General features: G+C 31.7%; 4 protein-coding genes and 1 long non-coding RNA gene across 7 annotated transcripts in view; 3 read left to right on the top strand and 2 right to left on the bottom strand.

The window, feature by feature from the left end:
- The window catches only part of LOC109598002 (CD109 antigen), a 36,527-nt gene extending 29,502 nt beyond the window's left edge, over positions 1 to 7,025 (bottom strand). Inside the window, exon 1 of one of the 2 annotated variants that reach the window (XM_049966185.1) lies at positions 6,784 to 7,025. The gene's annotated coding sequence lies outside the window, so the exon portion shown is untranslated. Of the gene's footprint in view, positions 1 to 6,463; positions 6,483 to 6,783 lie in introns of those variants that run through there. The other variant, XM_049966190.1, reaches the window with a different exon arrangement.
- Positions 7,026 to 13,577: 6,552 nt separating this feature from the next.
- On the top strand, positions 13,578 to 15,695 carry LOC109598261 (uncharacterized). 2 transcript variants are annotated; one of them, XM_020014145.2, is made up of 4 exons: positions 13,578 to 13,758; positions 13,844 to 14,824; positions 14,910 to 15,085; positions 15,226 to 15,695. In XM_020014145.2, exons 1-4 carry the CDS (start codon positions 13,716 to 13,718, stop codon positions 15,388 to 15,390), a joined length of 1,365 nt encoding a protein of 454 aa, XP_019869704.2. In that variant the 5' UTR covers positions 13,578 to 13,715; the 3' UTR covers positions 15,391 to 15,695. The 2 variants fall into 2 exon arrangements, with proteins under 2 accessions (XP_019869704.2, XP_019869696.2); XM_020014137.2 differs by having other exon boundaries at positions 13,814 to 14,824.
- On the bottom strand, positions 15,696 to 16,584 carry LOC109598278 (ER membrane protein complex subunit 7). Its single transcript, XM_020014155.2, has 2 exons — positions 16,133 to 16,584; positions 15,696 to 16,076 (listed from the first exon to the last, which is right to left on the bottom strand). Exons 1-2 carry the CDS (start codon positions 16,540 to 16,542, stop codon positions 15,809 to 15,811), a joined length of 678 nt encoding a protein of 225 aa, XP_019869714.1. The 5' UTR covers positions 16,543 to 16,584; the 3' UTR covers positions 15,696 to 15,808.
- A 235-nt stretch (positions 16,585 to 16,819) lies between these two features.
- Positions 16,820 to 22,069, top strand: LOC109598250 (actin-related protein 8). Its single transcript, XM_020014127.2, has 5 exons — positions 16,820 to 17,178; positions 18,340 to 18,790; positions 18,844 to 19,140; positions 20,719 to 21,037; positions 21,096 to 22,069. Exons 1-5 carry the CDS (start codon positions 16,895 to 16,897, stop codon positions 21,434 to 21,436), a joined length of 1,692 nt encoding a protein of 563 aa, XP_019869686.1. The 5' UTR covers positions 16,820 to 16,894; the 3' UTR covers positions 21,437 to 22,069.
- A 1,095-nt stretch (positions 22,070 to 23,164) lies between these two features.
- On the top strand, positions 23,165 to 23,685 carry LOC109597894 (uncharacterized). The gene is made up of 3 exons (XR_002191453.2): positions 23,165 to 23,269; positions 23,336 to 23,384; positions 23,443 to 23,685. It is a non-coding gene; the product is annotated as an uncharacterized LOC109597894 (long non-coding RNA).
- Positions 23,686 to 24,871: the final 1,186 nt, after the last annotated feature.

Genomic DNA, 24,871 nt, shown 5'->3' with positions numbered 1-24,871 from the left:
GTTTGATGGGATCAATATCATAATGTATTAAACTGCTGACTGTATTGTAGTTAGGGTTCCTTTTTTCAATCAATCGTTAGTTGCTCACCTTGATACAACTACATATTACTTAATATTATATTGTCCAAGATTACTGGTAATTATTGTAAAATAATTAAATATTTTAAAATCCAAATTATCGCCACAATACTGCACTGATACATAATTATTGCCTCATACATTTACGATGTGTGTTATGACTTTAGTACGATACGGCATTAATAAATCAATTTCATTGTTATTGTATAACATTGGAAATTCTTAAATAAAACTAGGCTAAAGCACGTCCCCCTGTAATCCGACCGATAACGAAACACATAATTAATCGAACACAAATTTTATGAATGCATCTTATAGCAACGTTTATCTAAAATGACTGTTTTCATCGACACTCGTCCAATAAAATTCGTATAACCTTACGACCCCTATGAATCAGTCATCCTTTACAACCAAGACATGGCCGTCGAATGAGTAACCTCAGTTATTTTATTAGGAGCACCTCAATTATTTCGGGTCATGGAACCGAAAATTTCGGAGTTAAAAATATGATCGTCACGCGCCACGTGAACTTGTGAGGTTTCCGTTTGCATTCGATGAAAATAATCTCTCTTGGAAATTTTTGTCTTATTGTTCATTTCAAAATGTACATTTCTTTTTAATTTCATAAAGGTAAAAACAGAAGAAAATTAAGTTAAGATTGTCACCAAAATCCCACACATAAAAGAACAAAGTGAAAATGTTAGGGAGCCAATCAGTAAAAACAATACAACGACTGTGTTTACATCCAAATACTCTGCACGTTGCTGACTAAAACAAAACTGAATAGAGTAGAAAATTGTGATTATTTAGTACCATTGTATATAGGAGAGACCAATGGACTTCAAGGTAGATTCAAGATGAAGGAGAAGCCTGTGATCAGAAAACATGTATGATATAAACATCACAATATTCTGTGGGATGAAGTAAAAATATTGGAGAAAGAAGAATAGTGACATAAACAAAAAAAATGAAAACATAGTAAGTGATATATGGAAAAGCTAAAAATCAATTAAGCATATGATAATCACAAGTGCATAACAACCGTAACTATATAAGCCTACCTGACCTTTTCATCATAATGCTTGGAAAATACTGGACTGACCGATACGTAGGTTTAACTACAAATTAATGTAAGACAATAGTCCTTAATAAATCTAATCTAAATATCTATATTTTTATGAATAAGGTTTTGGAAATACGTATGAATATTATAGTTCTAGGTTCCTTCTAGTTTGTTAATAGCAAGTTGTTTTGTTCAACAATAAATGAAAAAAATACATTCAGCGAGGGCGTAAGAAATCCCCCTCTGATAATCGTTATAAGCAAAACCAACAATTCTCAAGTAAATGAGACAATAAAATTGCCTTCAGTTGAGTAAATATTGACCTGAAATATATATTTTTGTGAGAATATAGAATTTTTTAATAATGAACTAATAATAGAATACTTTTTAAGTTCATCTAACACATTAAATGGCCTTAACATTATTACTACTCACCTGATAACCAGCAAAATATCATGGTACAGATAGCTAAAATACCCTCCAAATGATACTACCATTTCCCTTTTAAAAATAGCTGATAATATTCAAAAAGTCAAATACCACTAACATGAAATTACAAAAATACTAAAATACTACTGGTTTACTAGAAAATAAAAAAATAAAATTGTTTCAGAAATAAGTGACTATAATAATGTAGGTGGAACCTGACTGTATACTATAAATAAGTATATTGATTAAGAAAAGAATTTGGAACTGTCAACTAAGAGCTAATTCTATCAAAAACACAAAATTGTTTATTTGTTACAAATAATTTATTAAATAATAAAGAAAAATTGACAGTTGTTTATTAATATTATGAGGTAATTTATTTTTATACTTCACTAGCTTCAAATCGATAAACAAATTTATTGTGAAGTTTATATTGATTTTAAATACAAATTTTGTTTAATTATGAGTTAAAAAATATATATACTAAGAATAGATTTTTTTGGAAGTTTATCTGATGAATCGCTCACAACTTTGTAAATACTCATATTATTTACGAGCTGGTTTTCCTCACCTTTCAATTGATACCACAAGAACAACTGTTTCCGTTAAAAAAATTGTTGATAGTGACAATATTGGACAATTTGGTACATGTTAATTTTATGGAAAAATTGAAAAATTTTGTAATTTACATTACAAGAAACTACAAAATTACAAAATTAATTATTTTCTCATTGGCTAGAAAAAAAAAACAAAATTGTTTAAAAAACGAGGCACGCAATAATAAAGTAGGTAGGACATTTTATCCTGCCTGAATAAATATAAACTGTCAATTAAAAGCTAATTGCTCAAAAACATAAATTAATAGTTGTTTATTTATTTTATTAGGTAACTTATTTTCACTGACTTCAAATCCATAAACACGTTTGCGTTGGATAGTTTATTTGTACTGATTTTAAATACAACAAAGAAATATTTTACACATACACATACAAAAATGTGCAGGTATGTAAATATAAGGGTCAAATTTACTTGAACCTAAATTTAGAGACTTTGATCTCTTGGATCTATGAAAAATGTAGTTGCAAGTTTTAACTGGGTAAATTTAAATAAAGTTAAATTTTTGATAACTGGAAGCAAATTGGTTGGCAATGGTGTGGGCGGTGCGTGGTGAGAATTATATATAATTTTTACTTGATAACTCGATCTAAATATTGGGCACAACCTTCGGTAAGTCGAATTCTTCCTGTCTCAGGTAAACTCCCCGGGGTTTTTGCTTTCTGATGATACCTGTTTTTGTGCCCGAACGGCACTCACTGTGGGCAACAATTCTAAGATCAATTATCGATTAATTAGAATAATGCTGGAAACTCCTACAATTTATTTTATGGTGTTTATATGACTAGACCATGCTAAAGTCTAAATGGAAGTACATTTTACTGAGCGTTTTTTCAATTAAATGTCTTAAAGACAACCGACACAATGGTAATACTTTTATTTCGCCTTTTAATTTTTTATGTATGCATTTTATTTAAAAACTCGAAGTCTTCATAACTCGATTTTTTCTCTCAAATCATGGTTCCAGTTATCGAAGTTCGAGTGTATAATATTTAGACTATATTTAATTATTGTGTTAATTAATATGTAGAAAATAGATCAAAAAATATAATCTTATCATCCATATTTAAACAATTAACAAAAAGAAGAACTTTATTATCTTTAATTCCGTAAAAACTATATTTAGACTATATTTAATTATTGTGGTTAATTAATATGTAGAAAATAGATCAAAAAATATAATCTTATCATCCATATTTAAACAATTAACAAAAAGAAGAACTTTATTATCTTTAATTCCGTAAAAACGTTATTATCTTTCTAAAACAAAACCTTCCTAACCATTCCAACAGCAAATACTCGTTAATTAAGAACGAAATTTAACAAAAAATATTTTCTCATTACATGTGACAGTTGGCCCGGAGGGATAAACGAGCTTGAACGACAATTGCGGCCCCAGAAATATCAAATTAGGCCTTCATAAGTGCAATATTTCGGTGCTAAATCAACCCCCCACTGGGAGATTATTACGCACGATACGTGGAATCGCGTTGATTTTCGAAATTTTCGCAATCGCAATGTGTATGTATACACGAAGGGCGAATAAATAAATGCGGTGGTGTACGTTTAATATTAACGGTAACCGAATTATGCACCGCTTCGCGCCCCCTTTGCCGTAAAACTGTCGAGGGTGGGCTTTTTAATGGTTGGGGTTGATGCAACGGTCCTATCTATTATCGTGATCGCAGATTTATCTCGTACGATAACTGGAACTGGACGGTCACCGAATGGCACACGACGAAGAACTGCCCGACAAAAATTTTTGTTACACGTTCACATGTTAAGTTACACAATAAATTGAAACGTTGTTGGCTGTTGCGCCATTATCAAAATATTATTTTTTCGGGCACAGTTTGAGATCGAAAGCCGACCACTTAATTAATTGGGATTTTATTTAGTAGTGTTATACACATTCTTATTTATAACGGACCTGTGTATGTGGTCAACTTGTTTATTTTAGTGGGCTTCGTTTATTTACGCTGTTCACTCAATAAATCATTGCATTGCATTTAATTACTTTTACTGTCATGTGTTTTTTTTCACATTTCGCATCACATTCGCACGTTTAAATTTCATTATCCCGAGCACAGATTTATAAAATACATGATTCAAGGTTTTTCGACCAAAACGAAACTAATTCTCACTTCTATGGAATTTTCAAGCATGTATAAAGGCTGACGGTGTTGCAATATCTGGAGAGATAACTAAACAGTCAAATCCAAACAAATTGTGCTTTTACAGCAATTACGAAGCAACGTTATAAGGATGTTACTGACACAAAATTACTGTCTATAAAATTATTTTTTAGAAATTTAGTGTAATAAACAAATTATATTTAATAAGTGTTTAATGGTTTTTTAATTTCACACATAAATTAATAAAAAATCCATTTTGAGATTGCTTAAATGTTTAACAATTATTTGTTGACAAATATATTACTTCTTGTACAATAATGGCTCATCATTGTGAATAAAGTAATAAGTAATGGCAACTAATATATTTGTAATTATTGAAAGTAATAAATACAACATTTTTAAAATACACTTTTATGGTTAGATTTATTGAAGTAAATAACTTTTTAAAGTTAAATTTCTATACAAATTAAGATTTTCATTTAAAAAGTTGCTTTAATATAGATTTTATTTGCTTATATATTTGAAAATTATTTTATTATAGCAGTTTTGCAATAATATTTTGTTGAATTCATTTTTTATAATATAAAATGTAATGAGCTATTAAAATGAACAAATATATAATTTAAAAAAATCTAGTATTACAATAAAAAAAATGCTTGTACTTCTTATGTGTTTCAAATAAAAAGATAAAATAGACAATTTGGTATACATTTTATTTGCTTCAAAGTTTGAAAATTATTTTATTATGGCATTTTATATATGACAGATATATTTCTTCTTATGCAGTAATGATTCATGTTATTTATATTAAAATAATAAGTAATGACACTAATATATTTATAATTATAAAAGATAATAAATACAAACATTTCTGAGAAACACTTTTATAGTTAGGCCAATACAAATTACGGATTTCATTTAAAAAGTTTAAAGATTCTATTTGCTTAAATGTTTGAAGATTATTTTTTAAATCAATTTTGCAAGAATATTTTGTATAATTCATTTTTATAAAATATTTTATGGGCTCAAATTTATGTATGATAAATATATTAATTCTTATACAGTAATGACTTGTTTTGAATAAAGTAGTAAATAATGACGACTAATATATTTATAAATATTGAAGCAAATAACTTTTTAAATTAAAGTAAAATTTGGTTAAATGTTTGAAAATTAATTTATAGCAATTTTCAAAGAATTAATTGTTATAATACAAAAATATGTACTCTTTATAATTATTCAAAAAATTTCTTATATACAGTGTTTCATTTGATTGTGTAGTTTTAGTTCTACTTTGATTAACTTTTCTTCAATTGTAAAGTATCAAAATATGCACTTATAGAAAAAATGCCACATTTTTTGGCCCAAAACACAAAGAGTAATTTAAAGGCATGATTTAAGAAATCATATTAGCAATTTTTTAAAGAAAATCTAACTACACCAATGTGTTAAGCATCTCCTGAAATAGGTATATATGCACATTCATAATACTGTGGATTTAAAAATCATTTTTCTATGAATTTATTTTTTTAATGCAGAAATATTTGAAATAAATATTTCCATTATTTAAAATTAATAAATACAAAGTTTATGGTGTTAAAAATGTTAATGTTCTAGTTCATTCTATTCTATTTTCAAATAAAAAGATAAAATAGACATTTTGATATATGCATCTCATATAGTAATTATTGTTTTATTTAAAATACTAAGTAATGTGGGTTAATATTTTAATAAAATTATGTTTAAGTAATAATAAATAACTCGGTAAAGCAAAAAATATATAAAAAATTACTATAGTAATTACGTTTTATAATTTAAAGTTTGATTAAATTTCAATTTTAATAAATTTTAAGATTTTAAGTTATTATAAGAAAATTGGTAGGGTGTAATTACGAATTTACTAAATTCTGTACCTATACATAAATTATGAAAAGTACATTAACGTTAATATAATTATTTACAATTTACTTGCTAAATGACCTGATTAAACAAAACGTGTATCAGTCAACATTCCACCCAAAAAAAACGTTGAATCCGTGAGCACCATGGTCGAGACGATTGTAAACAAACCACACAGGTTACGATGTAATAATCACCATATTTCGGTGAGAATTTAACTCCCAGTACCAAATTTCCAACGTACCCCTACATTAAATACCTCAATGCCCTCCAAGACACCGTCAATTCAAATCTCCTGGTGACAATCACCATAACACAGAGTCAATTTAAAAAGCCATGTAAAATGACTCATGGTACTAATCATCGCACAATTGTTTTTAAAAACTATTGCACACACCCATATCATCTGGGCCAGGTTGGATTCGAATTATTACTCGAAACACCTGTAATTTTACAAAACCGCCACGACTCGGTCGAACTGATCAAACATTCGAAATCGTAAACACCGTGTCGTGGCCCAACCGCTTCTTCTGAATGGTTAACGCCCAGACACTAGATAGTTACCTGAGAATTTGTTGTTGTTGACGCTGGCCTCTCCGGCGATTTCAATCGTCCCGCAATTTATCTATAAACTTCCCAGCACCATACACATCACAGTCCCTTATCTAATCTAATAGACACTGTTCAACGATTCGCGGATTTCGACGGCGATCATAACGTGCGTACGCGTGAATAACAGGTTAGTAGTTTTGCGTTTAGCGGCAACGAAAACGACAATATCCCTCCGCGTATGCAGCGCTGCGTTCAACTGAATTTCCTTCGGGCAACGCTGGTAATGAGCGACGCGCTTGCGCCAGGTGGTCCAGGCGTACATACACACAGGTGAAAACGGCGCGTTCGTTCTGTCTTCGGTGCTGTTGTGGTCGCGGACTGTATTATTATAATCCGTTCTGTCTGTTCTGTGCTGTGACGGTCGTACCGTTCCCATTTTACTTTCGATGGAAATAAACTTTATGCGAAGGATGTGTTGAGAGAGATTCATCAATAATTTACGCCTTCCAAACATACAGTACCATCAATATAGTACTCATTTCTGTAGCAACTTTTTAAAATGTTAAATATTTTAGTCCTAACTTTCATTTAATGTGAACTGTTAAAATATTAATTTGCTATTATTGTTTTGTTTAGTATTACTAAAACTAATATATTCTTACTCTATAAAATGTTGCATATATTTTTCAGAATTGAACTGAACATAACTAGTTTTGAAAGGCATTTTAAGGGACACACCTAGTGTGATGGCCTAAACGAGTTGATTTTTGAGATTTTTTTTTTTTTGCATCAAATATTTTAAAATTTTGATATTTTAAAATTAGAAGGCAATTGTGAAAAAACAAATGAAATTTAACATAATAGCAGAGTTTTGAAAAAAGTGTCTAATTTCGCCTGAAAATTTAATGATTTTTGACCTGTCAAAATTATATTTTTTAAAGAATCGAAAAACTGGGGGGTCATATGGACAAAATAAGCAGAAAAAAATTTAAGCGATGGAATGATTTATTTTCGAGTTACAACTGCAGTAAATTTGAAAGATATAGTTTTGAAGGAAACACGTTTAAAGGTAAAATGATTGACTTCATTGACATGAAATAGATAAATATCATATTTGGAGGTAATCTGCTATTCCGGGTCCCTATAATTAAATTTCTCTTTTTCAAAAAGAGCTTGTTGAGGTGTTGTAGCTCTTCTTCGAGATGATAGATTCTCTTTTGAGGCAGCTCGTTGGCTTAACTCCGTTTATTCCAATATCCAAAAGGCACACCATAGCCACTAACCGTCTATTTAGTTCAAATGCATTTACAATCGTAGGCCCAGAATCGATATACGAAACATCGTATTCACATATCACAGTAATTTTGAATCCTAAGCCTCGCAACCTAGCTTAATTAAAAGTCACATTTTTAGAAGTTTTACATATCACTAAATTGCAATTTATATAAAAAACCGAAACAAACAAATAATGCATCCGCATCAAAATATAAATACAGGGTGACATTTTTTAACATTTTGAATAATATCCATTTAGTTTTATAATTTCGGCTCATTTACCGAATATACGACAACACTATATTCCTTCAAACTTCTTGAATTGCTGTGATGTGTTAGTACATTTAAATGAACAATGTTTTCTATAGGGCTGATGTCTGGATATTGTGATGGGTAAAACAAAACATCGATGTTTTTGGTGTTTTAGGGTACCATTTTTCTCTGTGGGTATAAGAAACTTTTTGTGTTATTTTGTTCCAGTTGGATGTTTAACATAAGTAGTTCCCGTAATTTATAATTTAAATTTAGACTCGCCACTAAAAATTATTCGCCCCACTGTTTTGTGATCCAGTGAATGTGATCTTAAGCAAGACAAAATTGGACTTTCATATTTTTAGTAGAAACAAGGGTTGTAGCTTGTAGGGGTCAAACGAGGCCCCATCCATTAGCCATCTTCTCACAGTCCTTGAACTCATTTCAATCCCATTTCTTCCAGGTTGGCTTTTATTTCATTTGATGATAAGATTGGATTATTTTTTGACACAGAAATTATGCAATTGTTGATTTTCTTTTTCGAACTCAAACAATTTTTTTCGTAGTCATCATTTGGCCAATTTCTATAAATTTAATACGGGAAACAATTGACTTATTTAATCGTTATCATCTTTTCTTATGTCGCCCGATTTTGGTAAATCTGAATAATAATTTTTCTTACAGTTTCACTTCGACCAATAATTAAATAATTATAATAATCCAAATTAATTAATAATTTTGTCCAATGAAAAATAAAATAATACGCAATTTTTTAAAGAAAAAAATTAGATTGACCAGTTGCATAGAAGATGCAACAATAACAGAAAAGACAGTAAATATTATATATACTGACATCAAATTGCAGTACAACTCATATTTTTAATATATTTTCATAAATCATTGTGGCTTCTACCATATATTTGTTTTGATATTAGTGTTGGAAAACTACATTTTAAATAAAATTGCATACACATTTTTATTTAAACTTATTAACTCTTTTATACCACGAAATTGTATGTAATATATTATGATGATGAACAAAGAAACCGTCGAGAACATGAATAGGAAGGGATCCCTTTAGTCAACATATGTTCATTAAAATAAGCTTTTAAAAAAGATTTCCTTTCTCGAAAAAGTTAGGTATAATAACGCTTCAAATAAAAAAGGGAAAGCGCACGACTCGTACTCTACTTTCGAGAAAATTAAGATCTAAATTTTTTATCTCACTCACTCTTACCCTAAAATACCACAAGTAGGAATAACAATAGTCGAAGTTTTAATCCTGTGGCGAGGATTAGTATCATTTTGGTAGTTTATGATGACTGTGGAACAGGTAAATGGTAATTAACTTTTTGTTACAATAAAATTTTAGATAGATGTTTAAGTCCATTAATATTATCAAATAATACGATAAATGTTTTTGAGAGATTATTTATTTGAGAATATTATATATAATTACGACGTTCACATTTGTATATGTTGATCTGATCAATATGACATAACATTTTAAAAAGTTGTTATAGCTACTACTGTATATAATAAATTATTAATTATTATCATATAATAAACAAGTTTAATCACTTTATCCGAAATCTTAAATAATAAAATAAAATAAAAAATTATAATCTCCTACGCCTACTATTTTAATATGTCTCCTAAATATGTAATAATAAGGGGAATATCTATGTGGTAATCTATCTATGATATTCAAACAATTTAATTATTTAAGATTTAAATTATAATTCATGAATACAAGGGTGTCAATTTTGAAAATATTGTGTTTGCGGTTGTATGATACTTTACAAATAAGACACTATAAAATAAAATATATAAATATATATATATATATATGTCGCAGCGCGGTCAGGATTATCGGCCATTTCGAATATTAAATAACACGCAAATAGTCCTTACAATGTAATTGAACTAACAGGCACAGGATTACAACTAATAGTCAAACAATTAGGTAGGAGTTGTATGAAACGCGGTGATCCCGACGGTTATGCCAAGCCAAGACTTCTACGCAGCTTCCCTGACGGAGCTTAACTGTCCGCCCTCGCAGGTCTCCTCTACCGTCACCCTCGGTTCGAGTACCATCCCCTGCTTAGCACTTCCGCTGATTCCACCCAAGTACTATAAGTATGCAACCCATAGTACTACTTGCGTTTCACATGAACCCTCCGACACGGCCATTCTGACAAGTCACACGTCCTCGTGTGATTTTCCTGCAAATTAAGTTCAAACAGTAATAGTTCATTCGGCTTTTCCTGACTAATATCAGGCTATCGATAGTTTTATCAACCTTTCAAATCAAATGCATAAAAGTTTGCCCCAATGCGTGTTACATCTACGATATTTTCGAATATAAGACTAGAGTTTATCTATGGACATGAAAACCTCAAGATCTGCATCACTTAACCAGCAATACAGATTCGTCATCACTTAACCAGCGATGACTCTCAACAGAAATTATCACTTAACCAGCGATAAAATCTCTTCGCCACTTAACCAGCGACGGCTCTCACTAGAAATTATCACTTAACCAGCGATAAAATCTCTTCGCCACTTTACCAGCGACGGCTCTCAACTTAATCAGTGTCCACACAGTTTTCAGTCCAATGATAAAATAATAATAAAAATATAAAAAATGAATAAAATTAAGATTTAAACTATTATTTACGTTGATTCTTCTTCTTCAGAAAAAGTGATTAAATCATCGTCATTGGGTACAAAGTTTTCTGGCATTTTCTTTATGCGGTCATACCAAATAAATATCTGTTACAAGACACTCATAAAATAATTATTACATTTTTACAATTAACTCTTTCCCAAAATAAGACAACCGATTCCATTCAACACAGGTACTGTTTAGATCTATTTCAAAATATCCAAACATGAACATTGATAATAATTCAAATGCCTTTGTTAATATTCCCAATTAAACACATGAATCATCGTCTAAACAATGATCATCTACACACAACGTCTCTACATTGCCTCTGCCCCCTGCGCCATGATCAAAACCAACTGATTTTGCACTTGCAGTTACAGATCGACACATGTAAGACAATCCACAGTCTCACTACTGGGACTCAAACTGACGTCTCTTTCAACGCCTTCAAGTTCAACTGGAATATAACTTTCTGGCATTTTCCACGATTTTTCATGCGCTTACTTATAAGTTCGATTGCTACTTAATGACTTCAAAAATATAGATTACCATTCAATACCTCTATCAGGAAGAAAACAATTCTAAACATAGGATCAAATTTTGTTTGGTGTCTGACTTTAGAGCGATCAAACATGACTTTATGATATTTATGTAAATTTTGCATACTTCATAAACTTGATATACAAGATATTGAATAGACTTTTTTTAAGAAAAGAACATTTCTCCGTATTAAAAGAAAATCTAGCTTTTGTCAGTTTCTATGTCTAAATTTTGAAAATTAATTTTGTAGGAATCGTTTAAAACGCACATGTTAACTACATTGATTTTCTTTAGGCTAAGTTCCTCAAATGTCATATGAACAGCTAATCCTTTACTCAAAATTTCTCGGTCAATCATTGTGTCATGTTGCTAACAATAATCCGGTAAAAAGTGAAACAATACTTCAAGAGAGATATTATAAATTTCAACAACAGCCTAAATTTGTTAGGTACTGTTTATACTCATCTGTCCCATGCCAGTCATAACAACAACATTAGAAAATCGTTTACCATTAAGCTTAAGTGATATAGATTTTTTAATGAGCGAACATTCCGACCCGGAATCAAAACAAAATGAAAACTTCTCACCCTTATGTTTTAAAGTGGCTGCAGGTGTGTTTACCAAACACATATTGACGCGACGCTCGGTACTTGATCCCTTCGACTACGGATTGGCGTCTAAGTGGTTGGGTACAGTACAACGTGATGCAAAGTGTCCCTGTCGTCCACACTTGAAACAGGCAATCGATGGCTTCGTTGAATTTGGTCCATTGAATGATGGGTGTCCACTCGAGGTACTGGGTCTCGACATCTGGTTCTCATTATTTCTTGAGCTCCGACACTTGTCCGATTTATGACCCAATTTCCCACAATTGTAACATATTGTTGAAGCCATTGGTAATTTAGGCTTTTTATTGGGGTTGTGGTCGAAGTCGTTCGTCGTTGATTTCCTTTTCATATAAGAAAAAAACGGTCAGTTCTTTTAGCAGTTTAGCTCTTGTATCGATGTCGGAGGTAATCGCAAGTCGACGAGTCCTGGGTTCGAATGATGCGATATGTGCAAGAACTGCACTCGCTAGAATTTCTTCTCTTGTCAGATTCGAACACCTAGTCATTAGCGACGTCATTTGGCGAGCTGCATACGATGCAAGACATTCATCATCCTTTGGCTTATTGTTTAGGAAATTTAGAAAAACAGTCGCTGTTGTTTCGGGACAATGATATCTTGACGCAAAAATGTCTTTAAATTCCGACCACGTCATCTCCGGGTATGTCACTTTTGATAGCCAAGAGGATGCTTGACCCCTTAAAGCTTTACTAAGCAAAATTATCAAGGGAGCACCACTCATTGATTTGTCCGAAATGCACATATCTGCCGTCGAGATCCAAGCTTGTGCATCAGCGTTCTCTGTATCCGGATCAAACTCTGGCAATTCTACACTGACCTGATTCGACGGTGGCCGCAGAGCTTGTAGAAGAGCCAAAAAGTTCCTATTTTGTTGTTCCAATAGCGACTCCCACTTCACTTCACTTCCACCAGATCCAGATCCTGATCCTGATTCAAATCTTGATTCAGATCCCACTTCTGATGTCGCAGCGCGGTCAGGATTATCGGCCATTTCGAATATTAAATAACACGCAAATAGTCCTTACAATGTAATTGAACTAACAGGCACAGGATTACAACTAATAGTCAAACAATTAGGTAGGAGTTGTATGAAACGCGGTGATCCCGACGGTTATGCCAAGCCAAGACTTCTACGCAGCTTCCCTGACGGAGCTTAACTGTCCGCCCTCGCAGGTCTCCTCTACCGTCACCCTCGGTTCGAGTACCATCCCCTGCTTAGCACTTCCGCTGATTCCACCCAAGTACTATAAGTATGCAACCCATAGTACTACTTGCGTTTCACATGAACCCTCCGACATATATATATATATATATTTAATTCAATATAATTTATGGTCAAGAATGTAAATAAGAATCGGTTCAAATTTAAAGCGGGAATAAGTTAAGTTAACAGTGATTCGTAGTTGTGCGCATTGAACCAAAATACCATTGACAACGAAATACTTGCACAGGATCTAGTTTCTGTTGTGTCTGTGACTCGTTTATTGAATCATGCTGTTGGCTACTCTGACATATAAGAGCCGCCAAATATCTGTTTTGTCTGCGTCTGCTTCGAATTGCCGCTTTTTGATTTATAAAAATGGGTGATGTGAATATGGAATTGATTGAAAAACGCTTAAATGGTAAATATAAGGTTCTACAGTGAATCATTCAATTGATATTTGTTTTAAAACTTAGACGCAGGCGTTTGTATTGAAAATCTTACAGAACAAGAGAAGACACAGTTTTTTAATGCGATTAAAGATTCTGAGTATACAGCCATGCAAGAAGATCAAACAAGAAAGAATTCTCAAGGTTCAGTAGAAGAAACTGATACTGAAACAACTGTTAAGGAGACAGAACCAGACGTAGAGTCCACATCGAATAACACTGATGCCGAAAGCTCAGAACAAAATGACAGTGACACACAGGATGTGTCATCATCAGCAAAGATTGATGAACGTATAAAAGGATTTCGCGAATCATTAGATCCTGATCATCCATTATTAACAACAACGAAAGATAATGTGAAGGATCTAGCAATGCGATTGTATAATTATCACCTTGAGCGTTCTCGATTGCTTGAATTAGAAGCAATTCAAAAAGGAACTAGGGCTCCATTACCTAAACCAATACCAGCTTCTAGCTTGTCTGAACATATTAATTACAGTACAGATGAGGGTGAAAACACTTATGTGTGCAGATCTGGTCGTCAAACCAAAAGAAAGAATTATAATGAAGTGTTGGATACAAATGGGACTGATAATGCAACAACAAAGAAACCCAAGCCAGTCAAAGAAGATGATGAATGGATGACCAAGAAGTCAAAGGCTCAAGCCAAACCAATTAAAAAATCTGAGCAACCATCTACAAGCAAGAAGATGGATGACACTAAAGAAAATTTAAACCCGAAAAGTGAGGGTCGCACTTATAGGAAGAAAATGACAAATGAAGAAATCCTCAGCAGATCTTCACTATTCTCCGACTCACCAAAATCTAGCAGGAATGCTACTATTTTGGAGAATGCACAAGTGGAAGTAGAAAAGAAGAAAAAGGAGGAAGATCAAATGGAACAGTTTGATAGGAGTCTTAATATTTCAGAGGAAGAACAGACTCAAACTATTGAAGAAGCTTTTCAAAGAGTACGACTTACTCCACCGCTACCGATTGCTTGTAGGCGTCCTATAAACTACAGAAAAAGACGAGGGGGTAAGTTTATTGAGTATTTTAAGTAAAATTTATAGAACAAGTAGGTAAATAAATCGAATTTAATAATTCTTACAAATTACTAAAGGTGCTGGAGATGGTGCAAGTTCCTCAACAGAATCACATTTAACAGAAATAAATAAAAATAAAGGTACCAATTTACGTAAAAATGCCAATCGACAGCAAGAGGCAGCAGTATCAACTCCAGTTGAAATGGTTACTTGCCCAATTTGCACCAAGGATTTCCATCCGGATAAAATTGAGGTAAGTTTACTGTAATTATTTATGTAGATCAAATGATAACTTTAGAATATTGTAGATATTTCTATTTAAATGGATCATTTACTTATTTTATAGAGACTTCATTTATTACTTTAATTTCAAAATTAAAAAATTTATTACAGACACATGCATCATCTTGTGGAGAAGAGTTTGTAATGGATGTAGCAGAACCTGACCGAGATGAGAGAAGAAAGTGTGACTTTTGCGACAAAAATTTTTCTCTTGACGCTGATTATGAAGTACATGTTAAGAAATGTGAACTACAACATAAACAACCCAATAAGTAATAACTTATTAAGTATTGAGTGGACTCGTGATGAATCTCAAAATGAAAATGTTTACTTTATATATTTCTTCTTTTATTGTTTGATTTTCTCATGGGTTACCAAAGATCTTTTAATAGCTTTAATTTTGTTCGTTTGTGAATACTGTTTATTTGTTAAAAAATCCTAGCAGGATAGAATTTAAATTTATTTATTTTTTAGGAGTAATTTAACTGAATTTCTCTATTTTTCTAGAATATATTTTATTTTGTAAATTTGAATTTCTATTCAAATAAAGTTTTTGTTCTTGCTAAAATAAAAATCAAAACTTATAACTTGTAGTTTTATTTGATCAGTGACAATTTAGTAATTACATAACAAAATTACGACTATACAAATTATGTTAAAATAAATAGTGTGTCCAACACAAAATTACATTAATCTATTGCCTTTTTTTGCTTTTAACAGCCTTTTTATTTTGTTGATTAGAACTAGCACTATTGCCTGCCAGGAAGTTTGAAACATAGTCAGACATTTCTGGCATATCAAACTTTGTTAGACTTTGTATCTGTTCCATTTCTTTTTTTGTTTCTGGATCGTTCATCATCTTTGGTAAAATCATAATAAGTAGTAGTGGCAGGAACATCATCATGACCATTGGGTTGAACAAGAAATCTGTTAGTCTCCATTGCTCCCTTACTTGAAAATATCTAAAAAAAATTGAATCAATATATTCATAATTTCACAGAGAATTATTCAATTTTACCTGGTTTTTGATAAAGCTTTAACTCGTAAAGGATATGGCAGCTGTACCACTGTTGACTGAATGAAATTTACTTTTCTAGCACGGAACTTTCCTTTAGAATTAATTTCAACCCTTACAGGTTCAAATGTATAATCAGGGTTTAAAATATCTAGTACGTACGAACCACTCGGCACATTATTAACATAAAATGATCCATCTTTTCTAACAAATCCAATATATTCACCTCCATTCACCAAAATTCTTGTACTTGTTTGCCAGTTGGTTTGTGAGGTTTGATAATCAGACAAGGGAAATACTCTGCCCTCAATAGTATATCTAGAGGAATCATTTCCTTCTTCAAGACTGTTGGACAAATCTGCTCTAATTAAATTTGGCAAAAATATAGAAATAAATAATGTTAGGATCCTCATCGCAATCACTGACAGTAATTTTTTGACATATATCACACCATAAACCACACAAAACACAAACTGTCAACGAGTTGCTTCTTCTTCTTCTCTGCTTATGAATTTCGAAAATGAAAATATAAATATTTATTTAAAATCAAATATGTTTATTTTGGGTATTATTATTATTATTTATACGTAAACAGTTTAAAAAATAATTGGATGTACATATATTTAATAGTCAACCAGAATAGTTCCAGTATCCCAAAATTGTTTACACTGATTCTAACCTAAAAAAACAATCAAAAAATTAATACTAATAGAACCTAAAGACTAAACGAATTCGAACTAACTCATGGTTATGATTGTGTGAAAAATGGCGAACGCTTATTCAGAAACGCCCCCGGAACAAGTCCACTCAAAAAGTATTATTGTTATCCATCCCGGTTCATTGAATTTGCGCATCGGAAGGGCCTCCGATCTTAACCCTCTAACCGTTTTACATGCCATTGCTCGTAGAAGGCGCCCCGGTGGTATTCCTTACGCAGATGACTTTCTACCGCAAAGAATCGACTTGAATCAACCTCGAGAGTTCGACGAAGCTCGTCTTGCAGTTTCGCACACTTTACAGTCTTGTCTTCAGTCAGATGGCAGGAGGAGGTAAACTATATGTGATTATTTTTTATATAATGTAATGATATGTGTGGCTAATAGTCTTATTATTTAAAATATTATATTATATATAACACCCTCTTCATAAATTATCCGAGTTATGCACTTCAAAATAAGTCGATTTCTTAAAAAAAATTCTAATAAAAGTGCAACAGAAAACGAGATAAAAAATGTTAAAGTTCCAACGTTCCTCCTTGCTGCTGTTCCCAGATACGCCGATTATAGACAGCCGTAGTGATCAGTTGACGCAAATCACCGATATTTTGTACTAGAACCAGATAAAAATTGTTTGGGTTGCAATAATTAAAAATATTAAGATGTAAACACTGCATAAAAAAGTATAAAAACAAGGTTTGTTACAAACTTTAACATGTGTTTTAATTTAAAGAGAATACAGTGATGATAAATAGAATACTATTTATTATCAATTTATGAATCGTTTTTGGTGTTTCTATGTCGTTCCATAAGTGTTCAATTGTACTCAGATCCAATTTTTACGCTGATCAATCGAGAATCTTTTTCTCTCTGAACAACTTTGGATGTGTGCTTTCTGTGATTGTCATGCATAAAATGCATGTAAGTTGTAAATTATTGAGCAAATATTTCCATTATATTTCTCATAATATCTCTACATATGTAACTCCAAGAAAAGGTACCCCTAATCATAACCTTTCCTCCACCATGTTTCAAAGTTTGTGTAGCGTGTCTACAGTACTTGCTTATCATCTAATTATATTCTGTTGAAATTCGGTTCATCACTTTAAAGTGCTCTTTGTCAAAATTCTGGAGGATAATTAAAATACTTTTTTGTAAACTTTAATCTTATTCAAATTCTCTTTTTTGTGGACAAAATCTGAATTAAGTCCTATTATGTTAATAAAAGTGTTAATAAAAAATATATACTCATAGAGAAAATTACAATAAAATAAATTGTTGGTGTTTCATTAATTATTTTAGTAATTACAAACTATTGAACTTTGCGTTCCTAATTGAAAATCCAGTGTTTTCCACACAGTTTCATATATAATATCAAAATAAAAAGTAGATACTTTAGTAGATGTAACCACAACTATCTTTTTCTCACAATTATATTGTACTTCTAAGAAAATCAAAATTAATTTTCCTTTCCTAATATTTGAATTGGTTTAGGTATGCTACGCCACCACAACAAATCGCCGCCTTCAACAGACGCACACAACCCGAACAGTTATCAGATAACGGAGGTGAATGGATGAAATTCGAAGGAGATATGGTGGTTGGAAACGATATATTCCGACTGAACCCAGAAGAAAATTTCAACATTCACTTTCCATACAAACGTGGTGACTTTAACATCCACCCGGGTCCGAGCGGATCCATGACAGCAGTGTTAGCCGACTTACAGACCATCTGGACCTACATCCTAGAGAACCACTTCCAAATTAGCTCGAAAGATTTCAAGTCTCACAAGGCGGTATTGATTATCCCTGACGTGTATAACCGGACTCATCTCAGAGAGCTGATGTACTTACTACTATCGAAAATGGGTTTCGGTAGTTGTTTCCTTGTTCAAGATCATGTGGCCGCAACTTTCGGCTCAGGTTTAAGCTACGCGTGTGTTGTAAGTTTATTTATTTAAATTTTATTATCAGTTATACATGTGAAACGTTTCAGGTGGATGTGGGTGATCAAAAGACGTCGGTGTCGTGTGTCGAAGATGGTATTTGTCATCCGAACACCAGAGTTCGTTTGGAATACGGAGGGGGAGATATTACTCAGATTTTCTATTGGTTATTACAAAAATGTGCGTTTCCTTACAAAGAGTGCAATGACAAAAACAAATTGGATACTATGTTGCTGAGGAAACTGAAGGAGGATTTCTGCCATGTCAATTTGGATATATGTGGCTCACAGGAGAAAACGTTTATTTTAAGACAACCCGGAAAGCCTGTCTTACAATATACTATTCAAGTATGTTTTAAATAGCTCTTCTACTCTCATCATTCTGAGATTTATTTGCATGTTTGATGCTAATTACCATCTGGTTGATTGCTGATGTTGATGTAGATTGTTTCAAAAAACTTAAATGTCATTTATACAGTGGTGGAAAAAGGTATCGAATATTTATTTGCTTGTTACAAATATTACATTACTATTGCAATACAAAACGAAATTTACTGCAAAATTAGTATGTTAATCACAATCATTATATTAATTAACAATAACTGAAATGTTTAAATATTTTGTGGCATAATATTTTGCTTCTGTCATAGCTTGGCATCTTATAGGCATATAATCTACCACTCTCTGCAATGTGTCAACAGGAATTTGTTGTCACTGCTCCTGTATGGTTTGAAGAAGTTCTTATTTGCTTTTGATGATTTTTATTCGGATGCGACGGTGTAATACTTCCCATAGGTGCTCAAGGATTTAGATCGGGGAATTGAGACGACTATTCAAGTAGTTCAGTTTTTCATTAAAAACCACTCTTTAATAATTTTAGACCTGTGTTTGGGATCGGTGTCTTGTTGAAATATTCAACGAAGTGACATCTCTTCCTGGGCAAGTGGAAACAAGGCGTTTTCCAGTATGTCCCTGTATTGAAAACGATCCATTTTTCTTCTACTTGAATCAAGAGTGGATCGAGAAAAGCATCCCCAAACCATAATGCTTCAGCCACCATGTTTAACAGTTGGAATTTAGTATTTAAAATGGTATCGTTGTCCCACTGGGCGTCTCACAAATGTTCTACCATCCGACCCAATTAAATTAAATTTATTTTCGTCAGTCCAAAGGACATTGTTCCATTTTTCGTGTGTACATGACAAGTGAGATTTTGCAAATCCTGGATAGTATGCTCTGTTTTTCTTTAATAGCAGTTTTTTTATCTGCAATTCAGCCATGTAGTACCACATCTATAAGACGATTTTTCACTGATCTGTTTGTAACATGTAGATTAAATTGAGTTGAAATTTCCTCCGTGGTTTGCCTTGATTATTAGCGAAGATTTTTGAGGGAGACCCTTTAAATTTTGTCTATCTTGTGAATGGTTTTTCGTGAAAGTCCCGACTTGCGTCGATTTTTAACACCACCTTGAGTGCGGAATTTACACAAAATCTTCCGAACAGCACTCAATAATTCAACTATTCTTTTTCTAAGTGTGAAAAGACATTACTGCGTTGAAACCGGTCGAAAATATTAAGAATTTAAATACGACTGACAGCAAATAAAATAATATTACAAATCAAAAAACGTATCTTATAAAAAGACCTAAACAAACGATGTGCAGCAATATTATTATAATATTCCGAACGGTAAACACAAATTAGCGAAGTTGTTTAACATCATTACTACAGAGAGATATGAAAAATTTTAGGAGAATCCAATTTTTAAAAAATATTACATACTTTTTCCACCACTGTACATAAATTTGTAATAGTTAGAATATTAATTATACCTAATTGACCAATAAAACTAATAAAATTTTATAAATTAAACAATTTACCAAAATTTAAAACATAAATAATAATAAACAAACATAAATTACAGGTTGGTGATGAGTGTATCGTAGCTCCTCTGAGCCTTTTCACCCCTGAATTGTTTGGAATAACCGGGCAAAAAGTAACGCACACTCAGAAAATCTCCACCGGCGATCCCGAGGATCCGCACGATGAAAATTACTTGAGGGACATCCGTCGAAAGGGTATAAAGGAGAATCTAGAACCATCAGCGTCGGACCTACTTAGTGAAAACTTCCTGGAAACGCAGCCCAGTAACGTGAACGACGACGACATCGTCGTGGACGCGATGGATCCAGTCGCGCCCAGTAATGTTCGGGAATTTGTGATAAATCCGGGTCAAATTTTAGGTATTTTGTCTTCAGTTCATAATTAACTAGGTTGGTATTAATTGTTTTCTTTTTTAAGGTCTGGATCAGGCCGTTTTGCAAAGTATCGACCGTTGTCCGAACGAGGAGCTGAAACGTAAAATGTACGCGTGCATCTTGGTGGTGGGCGGCGGTATGAAGTTTGCGGGCATCACGACTTGGCTCCAGAACCGGATTTCCCTACAGATTCCCTACCTTTACAGGGCGGAACAGTTAGATATCATTATAAATCCGAGAGAGATGGATTCGGCAATGGTTGCATGGAAGGGCGCTTCCATCATGTCGTGTCTGGAAACTGCGCACGAATTGTGGATTATGGCTGCGGAATGGGAGAAATATGGCGTTAGAGTGTTAAGGGAAAGAGCTCCGTTCACGTGGTAGGCCATTCGGTTGTTGGTGACTAATTCGACCTAGTGTAATTGTGATGAACGTAATCATATCCCATTGCACTTAAGAATAAAGTATGCTTTACAAACTCTCATCAGTTACAAAATGTTCCTATTTTATCTAATGCTTTATTCTTATTTGGAATGGATCATAAAAATGTTTCGTACATTTTGTCTTTGCAAATCAATCAGCAACTCAATTCTTTAACATTTAGTGGCTGTTCTTATAATTTTATTTTTTTGTTTTTTTATTTTTAATATATATATATACTGAAATCAAGCTGTATATCCTTAAAAAGTATTGTTATTTGTTCTTTTCCATGTAGGAATTTTAAAATTTGTTTATGTTTATTACTTCACTGTTAAAAATTATTTTATATGACAAATTATATTGTATAAGTAATATATAATGTGTTAGATATGGATATAATTAATTACTTTGGTAACCAAGAATGTCTAAGTTTTTCAGTTCAGTTATCTTATGTATTAACATGCTCTTAAATATGCTAAAGTAATTGATTATGAACATTTCTAAATGTAAGGAAAAAAAAAAGAATTTTCATGTAATTGTATTTTTAAGATAATATATAGAAATTGTACACAAATAACGAATATATTTTTATTTTTTTATCATGGTTTAATAATATTGCCAACCCTTGTTTTATAAAATCTTTAATTTTTTATGAGTATATATATACAGTGGTGGCCAAGGCCACAAAATTTAAAATTAAAAGATTTTCATAAAAAGGATTTTATTCAAATTTTGTCCAATTAGTATATCAATATTTTATAGATATATTTATTTCTTATTTTTTACTATTTAAAACAGTGGAAATATTAGTTTAAAGTATAATTATTAATCGGTTTTGCTTGACCACAGAAATAGTACATTCATATATATTTACGTTTCGTGGCACTATTTAACAATACACTTAATAGTAACAATTTACTCTTAAAAAGAAAGATTGCACTTCAAAGAAGAAGGAAATAATAATTAACATGAAACACGATGGTTTAAATATTGCTGAAATCGTTAAAAACTTAAGGTGCTCTCTAAAATGTTTTGCAATGTTATTGGCAAATATGGAACAACACACTATATGAAAATACAATAAAGACGCATCTTAAAAAAAGTAACTCTTAAAGATAGACAAATTGGAAGATTCAGCAATCCTTTATTTTCTAACTAAAAATAACTAAAAATGAATTCATTGAGTCATACAATATCAGTGTCTTCTTTTAGAACAATCAGATGTTTCAGTAAAGAAATCATTAATATCAATAAAGAATATCCCGACAACTATTTCAAACCCAACCCAACAAAAAAATTAACATTTTCAGTTATTTATAAATTATTTAAGAAATATATATTTTTTAAATGTGACTTATTTCTGTGACCAACTACTTACTTGGATTTATTTTAATGAGATATAATTTAAGTGGAAATTATTTAGATTTGGGTACAAAATACCACAATTTTTAATGGTTATTTACATTTAACAATTTTTACACGTAAAATTCGTGTACCAATCATACATAGTACGTCCAAGTAGAAGAAAATTACTTAATTGAAGTTAGAAAAGTTTTAGTGAAAAGTATTTAATTAATTTATAATTTTATTTATTAATTGGTAAAGCAAATAAAAAAATATATTCATTCAACATTACAGTCAGGAATTCTCATTTAAAAAAATGGTACCAACCTAAATAAAACCAAATAAAGTAACAATAATTCATTCAATCCCCACGCAGCAAAGATTGTTGTCAGTATTATTATATGTTATGGGTAATATTATACAAAAAATTAAGAATATTTTCCCTTCTCTAATGTAAGTAATATTTTAATTTAATTCCTGAAAACATCTACATATCAGATATGTATGTTTTTTTTTAAGAATGCGAGCTCCTCCAGTAAGGATGCCAACTGAAAATGATACCAAAGAGGTAAACATGTACAATGTAAAACTATTTATTAACTTACAGTAACAATTATTGAATGTAGGACGAAATATTTCAAAATGCTATAGACCGCATGAATGCCTATAAAAAGTTGTACGATCCTCCGATCCGTAAGATTACCGTTGATGATTTTTTAAAATGGGTCATTAAGGAATATCCAGTTGTTAGAGGCAATATTGATGACTTCCATCTGGATGAACCGGATGAGCTAAAAAATAACTATAAGAAAGATGTCATGTCCGTAATTTTGAAAAAAAAATATTGAATAAATAAAAAAACAGTAATTCATATTTACAAATAAATGCATCATTTATATATAAATGTGTTTATATCGTGATTTCCTATATATTAGTACCTTGGACACCATACAAAATATGAAAAATTGATGGAAAATAGTATGGAATATTTTTAAAAATTGAGTTTTATTACCTGGAATTTTTCATATCTGTTGAAATGATGTTAATTAAATTCGCTAGTTTGTGTTTACTGTCCTCTACATTAATATTGCCTCTCACCGCTTTTTGTTTAGGTTTTTTTACTGGATATGTTTTTGAAAAAAGTATGGAATATTATTTTATTTGCGGTCAGTTGAACTTATGTGAAAATAGTTGAACGCAATGTGACGTGGCGAAAATTCTATGTAAAATCCGCATTCAAGGTGGTGTTGAAAATTGACGCAAAACCACTCCCAAGATAGACAAAATTATAAAAAGGCTCTCCCTCAAATATTTATATATTAGTAGCAGAACAGTGAGAAATCGCCTTATAACCACTGCTTTCAAAGAAAAACAGAAAAATGGAACAATATTCTGTGAAGTAACAAAAGTAAATTTAATTCCTTTGGGTCAGATGGTAGAACATTTGTGGGACGGCCAGTGGCACAACAATACCATTTTATATACTAAATTCCTGCGGTTAAACATGGTGACGAAAGCATTATTGTTTGGATCTTTTCTTAATCCAAAATTAGATCCTTTATTCAAGTAGGGGGTAAAATGGATTCAGGGACACACAGGAAAACACCATGTTTCCATTTGCCGAGGAAGAGATGCCACTTCGTTGGATATTTCACCTAGAGACCGATCGCAGAGTGGTTTATAATAAAAAAAATTAACTGTGCTTTTTTGTGACTGAGATGATCTCAGTTCCCCAATCTATGTCCTATTGAGCACACTGGGAGATCGTCGCATCCGAAGAAAAAGCATCAAAAGCAAACAAAATTCCTGTTGACACATTGCAGACTGATAGATTCTATGGCCAAAAGATACCAAGCAATGATAGTAGCCAAAATTTACGCCACAAAATATTAAAATATTTGAGTTATTAGTTATTATTAATTTTTTATGAATATAATATTTCATACTTTTTCCAGACTAAATTGATTTTTATTAAAAATAATGATCATTGTGACTTTGTAGTAAAATAGATTTATCTAAATTTGAGATAACATTTGAGAGTATAAGTAAGTAAAT

This window comes from Aethina tumida, chromosome 1 (genome assembly GCF_024364675.1).
Source record: "Aethina tumida isolate Nest 87 chromosome 1, icAetTumi1.1, whole genome shotgun sequence".
In the NCBI taxonomy this organism is placed as follows: Eukaryota; Metazoa; Arthropoda; class Insecta; order Coleoptera; family Nitidulidae; genus Aethina; species Aethina tumida.
This window is presented reverse-complemented; position numbering and strand designations above follow the sequence as displayed.